The sequence below is a fragment of the Bos javanicus genome, chromosome 8 (assembly GCF_032452875.1).
Source record: "Bos javanicus breed banteng chromosome 8, ARS-OSU_banteng_1.0, whole genome shotgun sequence".
NCBI classification, from domain to species: Eukaryota; Metazoa; Chordata; class Mammalia; order Artiodactyla; family Bovidae; genus Bos; species Bos javanicus.
This window is the reverse complement of record NC_083875.1, coordinates 25,247,346-25,264,560: the sequence shown is the minus strand read 5'-3', so window position 1 is coordinate 25,264,560 and position 17,215 is coordinate 25,247,346. Positions and strand designations below refer to the sequence as shown.

Here is a 17,215-nt window from a genome sequence, read left to right as displayed (position 1 = left end):
GACACCAAGGCTAAGTCCACGTCAGGCCAATGGAAATGCTAGTATGCCATGACTAACACACTCTTTTTTTTTTTTTTGCACATTCTTGCCATCTAGCTATGCCACCACATGAGTCAAAAGAGTAATTAAAAAAAATCTTATTTAGGAGAGGAATGAACATTGTCCGTTAGGTGTAACTGTTCCCAATTATTTTTCAGGGAAATATCTGGATTGTGAAAAACACAGTGAAAGATTCTGAAAGGTAGGTGAGGATCACACAGGGAGGTGCCATATAATTATATGGGAATTATCATCCTTGAACAGTGAACAATAATGTGTGGTCATTACTGTGGATCATCCAGATGGTTCATAATGAAACACCCAAGAGAGTCCCCAGACACTCCAACTTCTTATAAATTTGTCACCTAATTTGCAGTCTTGCTCCTCTGCGGTGTTGCTTAGCAATATCAATGGTTACTGATTTCTGTCCTGTGAGAAGCTGACTCAGGCCATATTTCACTGTAATTTACATGCTCTGGATGATCAAACAAGAAAAATGGGACCAGGAAGAGCTGTTCTGCTCCTTCCCTGCTGAGGTAGGTTGGGGAGGGGAAGAGAACAGGAGAGAACAAGCAGGTTTCTGGAAAGGATTTTTAAAGAAAAGCAGTGAGCCGCCCAGGCAAGAGAATTAACCCCAAACAGTGTGGTTAAAAAAAAAAAAAGATTTCCTGGACATTTATGTGACCTTTTAATTGTGTAATTAAGAATCGCAACAGTCCTAAGTTAACTTTAAACACTGATACTTTGTCATAATGTTCTTCCTTTTTCCCAAAGGGATGGAGAAAAGCATGCAATGATACAGCATGACAGCCCCATCATTTGTACTGTGGACCCCACAGACTTTGACTTGAAAACTGGCTCTGCCACTCACCAGCCATGAGAGCTTGGGCAAGTTAGCTAACCTCTTTGACACACAGCTCTCACACTCATATACGATGGGAACAATAATAGCTGCCTTGTAGGGTTGTGGTAAATATTACAGATACCTAACACATAATTGGCAAATAATATTCATTATGTATGTGATAGGTATTAATTATTAGGTACTTTAAAGCATTTATTAGTTTCCCTTCAACTAAATCAGGGAACTCCCATCATAGTATCCTTCTGATCATCACAAAACCAGAGTGAAGCTGGTATCAGGAGCCCTTATCACCACGGAGATGAACAAGGTGATCTTATGGCACTCAGCATAATTTCTGGAGTCAAGAGGTATGGGTTCTAATCCACAGTTTACTACTTACTAGCTGCATGACCTTTGAAAGCCTTAGTTTCATCATCTGCAAAATGGGGCTAATTCTAGTACTCCCTTACTGCATTGCTCTAAGGGGGTTTATGTGACACTGGGAACACTGGAAATTCTCAGTATGTAGGAGCTATCATTCTATGACTGGGTCAAAGCCCAGCAGTGATGTGGATTCAGGCTCACTTATTATAGTCGCAATAAGTGGGCACCCAGGATTAGAGCCTTGTTCTAACATTCTCTGCACAAGTTTATACTGGAGAAGAAAAAGGTCAAAGGAGAAGAATGATAAAAAATAATAACTAGTTATGTCATGCCAAAGGAAGTCTATAAATGTCACATTCTTTTGTAATGACATCAGATACATAGAGACTGTTGGCACTATTTAAAGAATGTGTAACTCAGGGAAAGAGATAATATAAGTTTTGATTTTCAAAAGGAAAGCTTAAAAGGGATTCCAGCTGTTTGTCAAAGTAGTATTATTCAGTGGTTAAGAAAGTGAATTCTGGGGTCCAACAAACCTTGATTTGAACCAGGCTATGATTTCCCTTATCCCTGGGTCAAATTATTTACTACTGTAACTTTCAGTATCTTTATCAGTAAAATGGTTATAATAGAAGAGGTTATAATATAGTTAAGTTTTTCGTGTAACAGACTCATAGGATGATGCTGAAAATTGAACGAGTTAATGTATATAAAATGCTTAGCACAGTGCCTGGCACATGGTAAGAAATCAGGGTTAGTCATTCCATTTTTCATTATTATTGCCTCCATGGGCATCAATCCAGAATTCTGGCTGAATAGTCAATATTTTTTCACTTCTCTTACTTTTCAGCTGGCATTTCCAGGGAGAAAATGACATTGTCAAAGACAGTGAAAGGAATACGGTTTGAAAGCAAAGAATATACAATATTAGATACCATCTATGCAACATTTGGAATTTATTTCTTTTTTAAAAAATCTGTTTGAGTCCTTCTAATAGCAAGTTTCTAAAACATGTTCTCGGTAAGTTTTTTGTATAGGTAGGGGGTTAAGAAGCTAACATGTTCACTGATGACATCTACATCTTTGCATTCTTGCATCTCTGTAAATGAAATGATTATGTTTACAAAATCAGGCAAAAGGTACTTTCTTCTTAAGTCTTATCAAATTTGGGGTGGGGGGTACACACACATTTATTGCTCAGTCTTGAAAGTGGCAAGAGGTTCCATTCTCTTCCCCTATCCTTTTTTTAAAAGGATTTTTTTGAGTTGACACATACAGATAAGCCCACTGTTCTCTTTCACAGAAATGTGAGCTTGGTTATATTACATTTGACTAAGATCCAAAGGCTGGGGCTTTAAGTGATGCTGATGCTTCTATGGCCACACCCACAACCCAACCAGTCATGAAAGTGAAAGTTGCTCAGTCGTGTCCGACTCTTTGTGACCCCATGGACTATACAGTCTGTGGAATTCTCCAGGCCAGATCACTGGAGTGGGTAGCCTTTCCCTTCTCCAGGGGATCTTCCCAACCCAGGGATTGAATCCAGGTCTCCCGCATTGCAGGCAGATTCTTTACCAGCTGAGCCACAAGGGAAGCCCACGAATACTGTCATGAAGCCCTATCAATTCCACCCTGAACAGCCTCAGTTCTGTCTTTTCTGCTCCATTCCTACTGTCCCTGCCTTAGTCGGAAGCCTTGCTGAGGTTACTGCAGTAGTCCTATTTGAACTCTTGTTTCTTACCACCTACTCGTTCTCTTTCTTACCATTTACTGTCTTGTCCTGGCACCTTTCACCTGTCTTTCACATTGTTACCAGCATAAGGCTTTCAGAACACAAACTGGACATATCTCTCTAAATCCCTCACATCCTCTTTTTGTGTTGGAATCTTATGAGATCTTCTAATCTAGTGACTCACTTGGAGGTTCCCTCCTGCAGGCGGCATTCCCGAATGCCCCCCCATCCCTAGTGTAAGTCACTCCCTCCACTGTGTCTATTTCAAGTATACCCTTCTGTGTGTGCTCATCAAAGGCACCTTAACCTACTTGCTTTCTGTCATTTAGGGCAAGGAATCAACACATTCATTTTGTTAATTGAGCACCCAGCAGAGTTCCTGGCACTCTGTAGGTGTTCAGATGCTGTTGAATTGAATTAAATCTCTATTTAATAGTGCTCTGTTAATCCTCCTTAGCCTGGTTACCTTTGGTATGGACACCTATGACTCCTTCCATTTTAGTGTTCTAACTCCACAGTTTCAACTATTCTGTCTTCAATTTCTCTGCAGGAAGGAAGTCTGCGAAGGGAAAATGCATGTAGCCTCAACTGTTGGAATCCTCTTCATTGCTTCAGGATAACTTTTGCTCAACTAAAAGCCAGACGGCCAATAAGACCAGTTTCAGGAGGATTTACAACATACCAAAGTGCCATCAGGAGAGTGCTCAGCATATAGAAGACAAGATGGCGGCAATAGCTTGGAAATGGAGATGAAAAAGAAAAAAACCCAACCTGACTGATGAGTGGAATGGATGCTGCATGCTGGCTAGAGAACAATTTGGATGTTCTCCTGGATCTCATCCTGCAGCCTGGCTGGATTCAGAAGAGTCTGCCAGGCAGAGAGAATCAGTGCTAAATTATATCCAGCCGTCGGGTCAGCACAGCTGAGTTTCTACCCTCCAATGCACTGAGCATCAAAAAATATCAGAAATGTGTCCTAGAAGAGGGGAGGAAAAGCAATAAAATGGACAAACAAACTTCAGCTATTCAAGAGGGACAAAAGGGCAAGAGATGAAAAGAATGAGAAGGCAAGAAGATTTGGAAACAGAATGAAATGGAGGGAAAAAGACTGGAAGACAAAGGAAATTAAGGCCACTGAAAGGGAAGTAATTCAAACTACTCTTATAATTTTGTAGTCTACACTTCAGTTCTGGTCAGGATGTCACTTTATTGAATACTTGGCTCCCTACCACAATAGAAACAATCACCCCAAATTATGAAAAAAATTACAGGATCAAAGTACAAAGAATGTTTATTCAATCCTCTAAATTTCATTGAAGTAGAAATCCATTTACCATTATTCCTACTTAAATACCATAAAAAGTGGGAAGATAGGAGTGATTTTAAAATCCAGGATGCAAAGACAATGTAGAAGATTAAGACATGTTTCACAAGTAGCCCATTATGCACCTTACATTAAACGGCAAATGCCTGCTGTGAACCAGAGATCTGATGATATAGGAGAAGGCAGGGACTTGCAGAAGGTTATGAGTCCTAACTACATAAACAGTGGCCTAAGGACATTTCACCAGGATTAAAAAATTAGTACAGTAATTGCTTTTTCAGATTTTTTTAACCAATATGTTGGAAAGAGGAATTTTTTTTTTTTCAGTCTACCAAAAATCTGTAGACCCCAGAGGAAGCTGGGAGTTACTGAAGGGAAATGAGTCAAGTACCATGTCACACTGATTTACTCCTCATTGTACAAAGAACAGAAGAACTTGGAAATATAAAATGTATAGTTATTCAACTTCAGGATAACTTCTGCTCAACTAAAAGCCAGATTGCCAATAAGACCAGTTTCCATCTTATAGACAGGTATGGCAGGATCTAAAAACTGGTACATGATGAAGAGACTTCTTTTTAAGTGAAAAAGGAGATAAGATAATTCAATGAATTACTACTGAACCTTTGAGGACTGCCTGAAAAATGACAGCTGCAAGAAACAAAAAAGAACTGAAAGCAATTTGGCAACTACAGACGTACAGGGACTGTTCTGTGTGCTCTGTAAACAGCTCTCCGTTGGATATACTCAACAGCCTTGAGAGATAGACGCTCTTATCTTTCCTATTTATAGGAAGCTGAGTTACAGAGATGTTAAATAACTCACCCAAGGTCAGACAACTAGTAAGTGGCAGAACTGGGGTTCAAACCAAGGTGGCTGACTCCATAGTGTGTCTGCTGAACAACTATCCTGTATTCCCTCTCCCAAGAGCCTAGTGGGAAGATGCCTCCACGAACACACTCAACAGGGGAGACAGCCTGTCTACATGGGCATATTGCAAGATGCTACCTTTAAGCTCCATGGATCAGCTCCTCACATTCTAATTCTCCCTAGCACAAAGAAGATGGGGAACAGTCCTGAGGTCAGGAAAAGAATTTGTAACCTTTTCTAGATGGCTCAGTGGTAAAGAATCTGCCTACCAATGCAGGAGATGGAGGTTTGATTCCTCGGTCGGGAAGATCCCTAGAGGAGGAAATGGCAACCCACTCCAGTATTCTTGCCTGGAAAATCCCATGGACAGAGGAGCCCGATGGGCTACAGTCAAGGGGGGGAGGTCACAAAAGGGTCACAGCTTAGTGACTGAACCACAACAACTAGTTAGGAAACTCTGTGTGACCTATTGTACTATGAATGGGAACAGGATGCATGGAAAGGAAAATAAACAACTGGGTACAGTTTTTTTCAGAAATGCCAGAGGAGACTTTTTATCATGAAGAGTTTTCTGGAATTAGATGGACTCACCATAATTTTTAATTCCTGCCAATGATGGTGGTTCTGGCCTGAAGTCCTTAGAGTTGAAGCAAAGCTACCTTTGCTATTGGCCAAATGGGATTAAGTGCTGCCAGTCTGGGAAGTCCAAGAGAGAAATTACCAGCACACAAGTAGCTACAGAGGCTGTTGCAACTGCACTGCTAAAACTCAGATACAACAATGACATTTATGCTGGTTTTCAGGAAGTTAACTAGACTGGGGCAAGCACTGGCTTCTGTTCCCCTAGAGACTTACCTAAAGTGGGGGCTTGTAAAGGGAAATATTCTCACATGGGGTGACCACTCACATCAGCCTGCAATAGGAGTGTGTTTTATGAATGAATGAATACATGAATCCATACACACAAACAGGAAACAAATTTGTAGACCCTTAAATTTATATAAACCACAATGCTGATCACTCTTTATGTGAGTGTGTGTGTGTGCGCTCCTGCACATGTGTGTATCAGTCTCACTGAGCCCCAAGACAACCTATAAAGGACAGTTTGACATGGGTCACGAGATTCTTTTTAATGGCTGAGGTGAAGAGGCCAGATTTGGTGGCTCTGCTATCATGAGATTAGGAGATAAATGGACCCTGACAGCAGCTTGAGGATTTGTTTTTACAGTATGACAACACCCAGAGGTGAGTGCACAGCATGGTGCAAATCCCAGACCCAGAGACCCACTAGCAAGAAACCTGACTACCGTCAGGGGTAAGTGTCTCTGAACCGAATGCAAATTGTCCAACCAGCACTCCATGACGCAAGGCCCAGCTATCGATGGAACAAAGCAGAGACGTCTTTAACGTTTCATTTGAGAGAAAACTCCTTTGAATGATGTTTCTACATCAACATGCTTTTGGAATGGGCCATCACGGACAAAATTAAAGTGCTTTTCCACTGTCACCGATTGCCCCAACCTTTGGGGGCATGCATCATCACTGTGGCTATCTTGGGAAACTCTGGGTTCCCCCTTTGAAGGAGTTCTAACTGCATCTCTAGAGCGCGTGATAAGTTCAAGAGAATAAAGATGAAACTATAACAATGGATGCCTCATTGCTTTTTGCTTTCTGTGCGCAGCGATTACTTTCAAATGGCATCAAGTCATTAATTTGGTCACAGACCTTCGTGGACTTGACTTCAAGGCAAACCTGAGACAGAGAGAGAGAGAGCCTATTTCTACCCTCAAAAGCATTCATTTCAGGGAGACCATTCACTTTCTCTTCATACCCCAAATGAAATGTATTTGTAATGTGTACAACACAAAGAGAGATTCAATTTCGACCATCTTTGATGTTCAAATCTGAGAGTAATGCTCTGCTATTCCCCAAAGAGAAGAGCTGTTTAACTTGTCCCTGCATTTGTGCTATGAGAGGCATTAACAGCCTGCCTTCCTCTATCCAGGCATTTAAACGACTGTCATCTTATTAAAAACAAAGCCAGCAGATTGCATTTTATTCTTTCCCAGTGAAGATTTTCACTCCTGTTGCCTGTCCACTCACCAGCTGAGGCAGCACGCAAGCATCTTTCTCGCTAATTTAAACTGATCCACGATTTGGGACCAAAAGAAAGGTAACAGTACTGCCTTTCAGGGATGACGTCTCCACATTTTGAATCAAATAGGCATGAAAATGACTTTCTTCTAGGATCAAATGACAATTTTTGAAAGTGCATATTGAAGCCATTTTTAAAAACAGAAGCTGGGGAAGTAAGTTCTGCCGTTGGGTGAAAGAAAAAGAAAACGCAGCAAGCAAGTAAAAGTTTAATCTTCATGTCAGCTTCAAGTTAACACATCAGTGTTGAAGCACTGAAGTGATTTTGCAAAATAGATGTCTGGCTGTATGTATGGGAGATGGACACATGGCTACAGATGAGAGTCTTGTGTGAGTGCAAAGTGTTCAAGCTCTCAAGGCAGACTTAGGAGCTGGGTGACTATGAGCAAGTAATGTCACCTCTCTGAACCTCAGTTTCCTCAGAGGTAAAGCAGAATACTTCCCATAGCCACTGATTGGAGAATGACAGGAGGTGACTGTCAGGTGTGTGGCACTGAGTAATAAGCACTTCAAAAGTTCCAATCTCTTGTTTTTTCTCTTCAACATCATCTTAGGCCTTTAGTTTCTGGCACTGAAATGACACACACATAGTTATGGTAGATGCATACACAGACACACACACTCAGATACAGACACTCACACATAGACACACACACATACACACAGACATGTAGACACAGTTACATATATACACATATACACAGACAACCAAACAGAGCCACACTGATACACAGACACACACACACACACACTGCAAGTGCCCTTGGACAGGAGAGCCCGCTGGAGCATTCAAGCAGGCAAACACACACGCCCGCTCATCTCAAAGAAGCCCTGGCTCGGTTAGGCCAGCCACGCATAGCTTGGGTTTCTCCAGCCACTTCCATTGCCCTCGATTCCTCACCACCTTGTCTGCCCGCCCAGGTTCCTCACTGCCTTTGAGAACTGCTCTTGAAGGTCACTTTCTCAGAAGGACCCTTTCCTGATGGCCCTGCCCTCAGGTTCACACCTAGGATGATGTTCCTGAAGACTTGGCAAGCGCAGCTCGCGCTGTCTGTGCACCAGCCGGGCTTCCCTGTTGGGTTTATTAATCCGCACTTGTCAGGATGTGATGTCGATTCCGTGAACGTGTGCGCTTTCACCACCTCGGGAATGAGGGCCTTGCTCCATCACAGCTGATTCTAGCGCTTCAGGAAGCTGCTCCCATCCCCCAGTGCTTCAGCCAGAGCTGGCAGACCCCACAGGGCAGGTGCTCACAGCTTCTTCCTGCTCCCTGAGGGCCACCTCTGGGGAGATCCTGGTTGCTTCTGGTCCAGCCTCCTCCCCTTCCTCCCAAATCCTTCAACCAGAGCACCTAAAAGCTGTTGCTCCGTGATACATCTTGGTCTCTGCTGGGTGTGTTTTCCCTTTATGTTCTTCGTGAAAAGTGCCTTTTCTGCTTATTCTATATAAATTTCAAAGTCAAGTTCTGAAGTTCCATAAACATATTTTTGGGATTTCAATTAGAATTGAGTTGCATTTAGAGTTCCATCTGAGGAGAACGCGATATCTTTATAATATATCAACATTTATTTAGATCGTCTTCCATGTTCTTCAGAAATGACTACTGTTTTTGCACTAAAGTTCTTAAACATTTTCTTGGGGTTAATCCCTGGCACTTTTTGGTTTTGTTGCATTTTGTTGAGTGGGTCTTTATTTATTTTATGTTTGACATTGATGGTTTATAGGAAAGCAATTGAGTTGGTCACACTGATAAAAGGATCTGATATGAGTAAACTCTTAATAGTTTTAACTATTAAAAATATGTATTCTTCCCTGTGGGAATCCCTTTGAGCAAAAGGTTATGCTGTTACTGAGAAACAAGTTTGAAAACCTATAATCTAAGGTACAGGGAAGACAGGGAAACAATAAATAGTGGCTACTCATTTGCGAGGCTTTATGATCAAGATGTCCTGGGAGTCACGTCACCCTGCATTGCCGAGTCAGACTGATAAAGCAGAGCTGCCATCAGGATGTCACAGGATCTTAGTGGGAGGAAAATGAGGGACCAAAATGGTCCCTTCAGAAACGCAGGGGAAAGGCTCTCAGGACACCCTTCCAGTCAATTTAAATGAAAGCAACATAAATGTGTTGGCTGGAAAGTGACAGCAGAGACCAGCCGTGACGTGAAGTGAATTTACCGTGGGGGAAGCTTGTCTGTCTTTTAATAGCAAAGAAAGCAGGTATCGTACTGTGAGTATGGTGTCATTTTCAGATATCTCATTACAGGATTCTGAAGACTTTTGTCATGAAAATGGTCTCAAGAGAAACACACATCAGGCCTGGGGACCTGCTGTTCTAAACCGTCTCGTGCCCTGAGGTTAAATAATCCTTCAATTCAATTACAAGCCCCCTAGGCTAACACAGTATCATCCTTGCTCTTGTGTTTCTAAGGCATCAAGTGTACTTATTTGTTAAACTTTGCTATTGATAATAAAATTGCTGTTATGATGAAAAAATGTAAATCAAAATTTGAAATTCCACACGGAAGGAGACATGACTGCTTCTCACTACTGCAGAGACAACCACTAACTGAATAGGACTTCGTGGGTCACATCCAAAGAGTCTCTTGACAGAGCATGGATTAAGATAATCTACATGGCTAGTCATATGTTTTTCAGCAGAAACATTATATAAGCAAGCACTCATTCAATCCATTCAACAAACAGGGATTGGGATCCACGTACTCTGGGCCCTGGAGATAGAGGAGTGCCTGCCCTGTCCAAGATGTAAGAGTAGAGACAGGAGTTCAGTTCGGTTCAGTTCAGTTGCTCAGTCGTGTCCGATAGGATACAAACAACAAATAAATATATTCATTGTGTTTATGGACAAATAAACAGGCAGGCAAGGAAGGTCCAGAACTCTGCTTTATTATCATGGCTTTGATTTTGCTGTTTTTCAAAAACAGCAACTGAGTCAGATCTTTCTCATCAGGTAACATGCGTACGTTAACTTGAAGGAAGGGAAAGCAGGATGGAGAAAGATGAGAACATGTGCAAAGGCCCTGGTGCAAGAGGGTGCTGGGAACTTGCGAGGAGCTGCTTGTCAATCAGAGGAGTGCAGCAAAGGGAATGACACATGAGAGGAAGGAGAGAAGGGCAGAGAAAGAGGAGGAGAGGATTGGAGGGGGAAAAAAGAGAGTGGGGAAGGAGGGAGGAAAGAAGAGAGGCAGGTCACAGGGGGCTTAGGGCTACCACAAAAACTAGGACTTTTCCTGCTGGTGAGATGGTTTTGAACTGAAGGCAATGACACCCCACTCCAGTACTCTTGCCTGGAAAATCCCATGGATGGAGGAGCCTGGTGGGCTGCGGTCCATGGGGTCGCTAAGAGTCGGGCACGACTGAGCAACTTTACTTTCACTTTTCACTTTCATGCATTGGAGAAGGAAATGGCAACCCACTCCAGTGTTCTTGCCTGGAGAATCCCAGGGACGGAGGAGCCTGGTGGGCTGCCATCTATGGGGTCGCACAGAGTTGGACACAACTGGAGTGACTTAGCAGCAGCTTAGCAGGGCATGATTTTGCCTATGTCTTGGGGTAACCAGGCTCCTTAGATGGCAAGTATTGGGATATGCTTTTGCTGGGGGAGGATTCAGGGCCACTGTATAAAATTTGGACTCAGGGGCCACCAGAGAATGTTTTAAAAGGGAGGAAGAAGGGGAACATTGTATCTCTTTGTAAATCAGGAACTTGAAAAGACAGGATGAAGGTTACTAAGGATGAGAAGGAGAAAGGGAACTCTGACTTTCACTGGGGTTGACTGTGGAGTTTCATGTTTGAGGGGGCAGAGAGCCCACTTCTGGTTTCTTTGTAGGTCAGGGTGGTCACATAGCCCTGTCCCAGCCCATGTGATGTAAGTGGAAGTCTACTTCTGGGAACACTAAGGATTTTCTGAATTTAAAAAAGACAGCTGTACTGTCTTCTCACCCAAAGCAGGTCACCTATGGCTTTGTCCCCTCCACACTGAGTAGTTTGCCCAGAAAACACCACTGAACCATGGATGGATGAACCAGTCAGTGATGTGTGTCCCCTGAAACAGACTGGGTTAGATGAAAGGTGGTTCAAATTCTCTGGTATCTTCCCATATAGAGATGGAGTCTCCTCCTCCGTGTCTTGAGTCTGGTCTCGCCTTTGGGATGGCGTGACTAGTGTTAGACTATAGTAGAAGTGACATTCTGGGGCTTCCCAGGCTAGGTCATGGGAAGCCCTGCCCCTATTGCCTGGGCCTCTTGGATGGTTTGCTCATGGAGCTCTCAGCCACTGTACGGGAAGACCAAGCATGTGGAAAAGCCCTGTGACCACATGCAGAGTCAGGGGTCCAGCTGAACCCAGCCTCCCAGCTGTGCCTTCAAAGGTGGCAGACACAGCAGACATGTGAGCAAGGCCCTTTTGGATCCTTTAACCTGCCCATCTCCTAGCTGAATAACATCAAATGACCTCCACATGGAACAGAAGAATCACCTTGCTGATCCCTGAATCACCCAAATTCCTGACCCATGAAATTATGAGCAGGAATGATACAGGGGTGGTTTTACATCCCTAAGTCTTGGGTGCTTTGTTACGTATCAATGGATAAGAAACACAAACACTGCCGGATCTTGTGACTCAGGCTCAGAGGCTGAACCAACCACCAATTAAAGCTTTTAGCAAGGGCTCCATCACTGGATTGACACCTGAATGGCACAGATGAGAAATGTCTTTTCACAGGTCATCTGTTCTGGATGATGTCAAAAACATCTCTTATGAAATGGGACTGTCTGCCATGCTGTGCCAATGTACGACTCAGCGAGGCAGATGCCAGGAACATCAATCAGTGCAACAGAGAAGCCGCTACAGCGTTCATGCCATCAACCTGGTGACGTAACCAGCATGCTCTATATTGTTAAGAGGTGACAGTTTGGCACGAGGATGTGTGAGTTCAAGTGATTAGATGCAAACAAAAAGAGAGATGACTATTTCTGAGAGCTTGGAATGTTCTTGGAATGGGAAATGATTGTGAATTTTTTGGGGGAAAAATACTGGAGCAATCTGCTTTCTTGGCAAAGTGCTGTGGAGCAATTTGAAAGCACTGAAGTCCTTTCCATATTTTCTAATCACTCAAATCCAGAACTGATTATGGCTCTCTGCATTCTCCCAGATTCATGCCATTGGAGCACTCCATGTCTTTCAGGGAGAGGCTTCACCTTGAATGGAGGTGCCTGGATTTAGATGGCACATCTTGCTACAGCAGGAACAAACACTTTAATTGCTGTACAACCCTACAAGGGCCAGGTGATTCAGAAAATTACAGATGGCCTGACCCTGAGATAACCCAGATTCACCTTCTCTTATCTCACTGAAACAAAGCACAACCTTCCCACCAGATAGAAAAACAAAACCAAGCCCTAACAGAAACTGAACTCCCTCAGACAAAAACCACATAAATTTAGATTGTTGAGACGTATGGGCAAGGTCACACACACACACACACCGCCCCCACACACACACAGTTGTATATATACAGATCATCTCTGGAATGAACCCCAAGTAATTGGTAGCAGTCATTTCCTCCGAAAGAACTGGGGGACTGGAGAAAACTGGGAGTTTGTTGGAGGAAGAAGACTTATTTTTTTCATCATAGCCTCCTCCCCCCAAATTTTATTTATTTATTTTTGGCTGTGTGGGCTTTTCTCTAGTTGTGACAAGCGGGGGCTGCCCTCTAGTTACAGCGAGCAGGCTTCCCGTTGCGGTGGCTTCTCTTGTGGTGCACGGGCTCCAGGGCACAGGCTCAACAGCTGTAGTGCACGGGCTTAGTTGCTCCATGGCATGTGGGATCTTTCTGACCCAGGGATTGAACCTGTGTCTTCTGCATTAGCAGGTGAATTCTTTACCACTGAGCCACCAGGAAAGTCTCACCACAGCCTTTTGAATTTTTTAAATTAAAACATTCATAGGCTGTATTATTTTTCAATGTAATGAAACAGTAATTCCAAACCTGTATGGTACTTACAATCTTCTAGGCAATGTGTTAAATGCTTAATGAATATTCAACTCCTTTAGTCCTTATAACAACCTTATGATGTAGACATTATTATATACCATCCTGATTTTTACAGATGAGGGAATTGAGGTGCAGAGAGGTTAAGTAACTTATCCAAGGTCACACAGCTAGTAAATGCAGAACTAGGATTTGGATCCAGAGAGTCTGGCTCTGGAGTCTGTCCTCAATTACTGTATAACATGCCTTGCCAGAAATAAGTATACTCAGTTGCTTGCTCATAATCGAGTTGGGGCAGGTAAGATAGTTCATTTCTTCTCTCACCTGCTCTTCTGGGTAATGGTGGGGAAGATGGTAGCTCAAAATAACCAAGATTCAACCTTAAATGCATGGGGCTTTAAAAAGCTTTGTAACTGTGTGACTATCAGGGCATGACTATGGCCAGGTGGCTTAATCATTCTAAGCCTTAGCAGCTACTATGTACCAGGTAGCTTGTTAGACCTTAGGGGCAACAGGTAAATAAATAGAATCCCTGTTCTCTAGAAATTTACTGTGTCCTGGGGGAGACAGGTAGTAAACAAATAATCCTACAACTTGTAAAGTGGGCAAAAAGAAAAACTAAAGGATGCACCGAGAGATGACAACTGGTGCCCTCATTTATACTGAATGGTCAGGAGGTGTCATTTACACAAACTGCTGAAGATTGGGCAAAAATAAAGCAGGGGACAGTGGAAGAAAATGGGAGAAGGAAAAGTATTTTGGGTGGAGGGAATAGTCTAAGCAAAGACTCTGAGGCAGGAAAGAAGTATCTATTTTAGGACAGAAGGCATCTGTCTAGCTAACACAAAGTAAGCCAAAGTGAGTTTGGAGAATGAGACAGATGGTGTAGACCATGGCAAGTATTTCGCCATTTTCGTATAAGCCATGGGAAGCCACTGCAGGTTAGTAGGAGTGACATGATTTGATTTACTTTTTCAGAAGGTTACTTGGGCTGCTAGGTGGAAAATATGCAAAGAAAGAGGCAATGGAGGGAGTGGAAGATCAGCTAGGAAGCGTAAAGATGGCTTGGAATGAAGAGCTCGCAGAGAGAGAAGGAGATACCCTTGAGATCTATTTTGGTGGTACTCTACTTTATGAAATTAAAATATTAATGTTAGCTGTGAAGAGTTATTAGAAAGCATAGATTCACAGGTGTGAAAATACTTTGCCAATTTTAAAATTACTAGACTGAGGTAATTATTATTGGAGATGAAGGAATGAGATACGAGAGAGGCTCTAAGTTGCCCAAAGTCACACAGCTGCTTCGTGGCCGGCAGGAGGTTGCCCTGGGATCCCCTCACTCATTGAGATCATTTCTCTGGGGGTGACCTTGAGCAGTGGAGGGGAAAGAAGGCTAGTGACCAGGGCTAATTTCCTTGTCACATGGACCTCTGGTAAAGAGAGTAATGATATTTCGGATGTTCCTGGCAAACGACTGCCCCTGAGTACACAGAACCCAGGATCGATGAAGGAAGGCTCCTTGGAAAACATCACATCAGCTATGCAACTCCCTGGGCCACAAGGTGGAAATGTGTTATAACTACAGTGCTCCACGTTGAGAGTGAGCCTGTGATCCTCACTCATTATTCTGGGTGAAGGTTCAGTGAGGGGAAACAGGACCTAGGGAGACTCTCGCGACATCCCAGGTTTTCTTGACTTCATCTAGACCCTTGAAATTACTTTGCAAAGCTTTACATTGGTAAAGAGCTCTGATTTGTGTGATATGATTTACTAATCTCATCCCATGTGTTCATTCACTGGCAGAAACCTGTTTCCATGTCATTTGCCCCTGTGTAACATCAGGCTCAGTTGTAAGGTCCAGGGATGAAGGTAGAACAGATGACTTGGCAATATACGAGCCCTTTGCTAGTGGCCTAACTCCTATATTTATCTGATGCATCAGATACCTACTTCCTTGAAAAATTAATTTGTTTTTAGCATACTTGTGCAATTAAAAAAGCACACTGTATCTGGCTTCCTTGTGAGTATAACTGGAAGAACACAATACTAGACTGTTGGTGATGGTTTATATGATGACCCTAGGAGGGGAACCAGGGTGGTTCTTCAACCTGATCCTAAGCAGTTATCTTAGAGAGTGCTCTTTAGGTGTTTAGAAGCTTACCCCCTCATCTTCCAATTGCCAAAGACTAGGTACAACATTAATGTTCTGCAGTGAACATCATTCCCCAAACTAATCCCAGCCTTGCTAAGTCATGGAGTTCTTGTCTCTCTCTCTTTTTTAAAGATATACAATTTATCAATTTATCCTGATATACAACTTCATTTTGAAACTGAGGAGGATGATGAAAGAGAACTGTCATTCTAGCTGGAAGGGAGAGAAAAAGCTCTTTTGTCTGCTCTGCCTGGTAACAAACTGTATTTATGCTGGAGGCATCAAAAGACAGAATTAGCAAACGGACCTCCGCTCCTGTTCCTGGTACAAGAACCTCTGATGGTGAACTGGGCGGGGGTAGAAAAAGCGCACCAAAGGGCTGGGGCTGCCTCTGGCAGAGGTGACACATGAGGACATTAGCGGGTTTGTGATGGAAGCACAAACGTGTTTTATGAAGACAGGCCTTTTCCCAGCCTTTGCCTCCACCCCAAACAAGTCCCCAAACCAAAGCCTGATGCTTACCTTCAGCGAGTGGGTCAAGGGTGTGTATCATGAGCTGGAAGATGCTGTTCCTCATGAGACTGTTGTGGAGGGAGGCGGAACTTCCACCCCGCTGCAGACGCGGCTTCACCTGAGCAAAGAAACCAGACAAAGATGCTGTGAGTGCTCAGAAGTGCAAGGCAAGCGCCTCACCTCGTCTGTCATAGCATCACACACAATCGAACCAAAGATGTTTGACGTACATTCCTTCAAAGTCTCCGGAAGGAATGGCGTTCTCACATCCGTTGCAACTAAAGGGATCAACTGCTATTGTTTCTTGAGAACTTAGTATATGCTCAATGTACTATATCCTTCACCTCCATTAGTTGATCTCATTCTCAAACTTAACTCTATGAACTAGGCATTCTTACTGTTTCCTTTAGTCAGATGAAGAAATTTAGTCTTAGAGAAGCAAAATGAGGTGTTTGGGTCATAAAGACAAAAAAATGGAGGCTACAAGAATGGGTTGCAGGTCTGTTTCACTTACCATCTGTTCTCTGAACCAGTGGGTAGTCTCTAAAATGTTTGGATTGCATACCCTATCAGTAAAACTTTTGAGTGTGTATATGTGTATCTATCTATATGAATATGTGTCTCTATCCAGACACATACTAAAACAAGTGCATATATACCATAAAGCATTTACAAGAGTAGAAATTATGAAGACTAATATAGAAAGTTAACAACAGAGGTGCTAAGATTTCCCCCTTGCTCCACAAAGGAACATCAGGCACACATTTCGGGGTACCTCATTCCATGCGGGAACCATGGCTCTCATCCATGAAGCTCTACAGTCTGTGTTAAGTGAGATCTGAAGAGAGAGATCCTCCTATTATGTCTCCACAGAGAACCTCCCTGACTCCAAAGGGGCCTTTAGTTTATGGGGTTTTGCAAAATGTTTCATCACACTACACATCTACAAGGAGGTTTCCTGAGAAAAGTCCCACAAGAGACATTTGGAAAGTGCTACATCCTAGGCTAACTCACCTTTAGAGTTTTAGGATATGTATTAGACACTAAGATACATTAAGTCTAACACTAAAGAAGTGTGATTAACTTGGCTAACTTGGACAGTGTTTCCGAGCATTGCTCATTCATCCCTTATTTTGTAGAACACTTATTAACAATGATCCATGTGTTTGGAGGGAAACATGAAACCCACAG

General features: G+C 42.9%; 1 protein-coding gene across 3 annotated transcripts in view; it reads right to left on the bottom strand.

Annotated features, from left to right (window-relative positions):
- The window catches only part of SLC24A2 (solute carrier family 24 member 2), a 292,349-nt gene that overhangs the window by 84,563 nt on the left and 190,571 nt on the right, over positions 1 to 17,215 (bottom strand). For all 3 annotated transcript variants that reach the window (XM_061425191.1, XM_061425193.1, XM_061425194.1), the window contains one exon: positions 16,034 to 16,142. In XM_061425191.1, the coding sequence (XP_061281175.1) occupies positions 16,034 to 16,142 (109 nt within the window). The remainder of the gene's footprint in view (positions 1 to 16,033; positions 16,143 to 17,215) is intronic.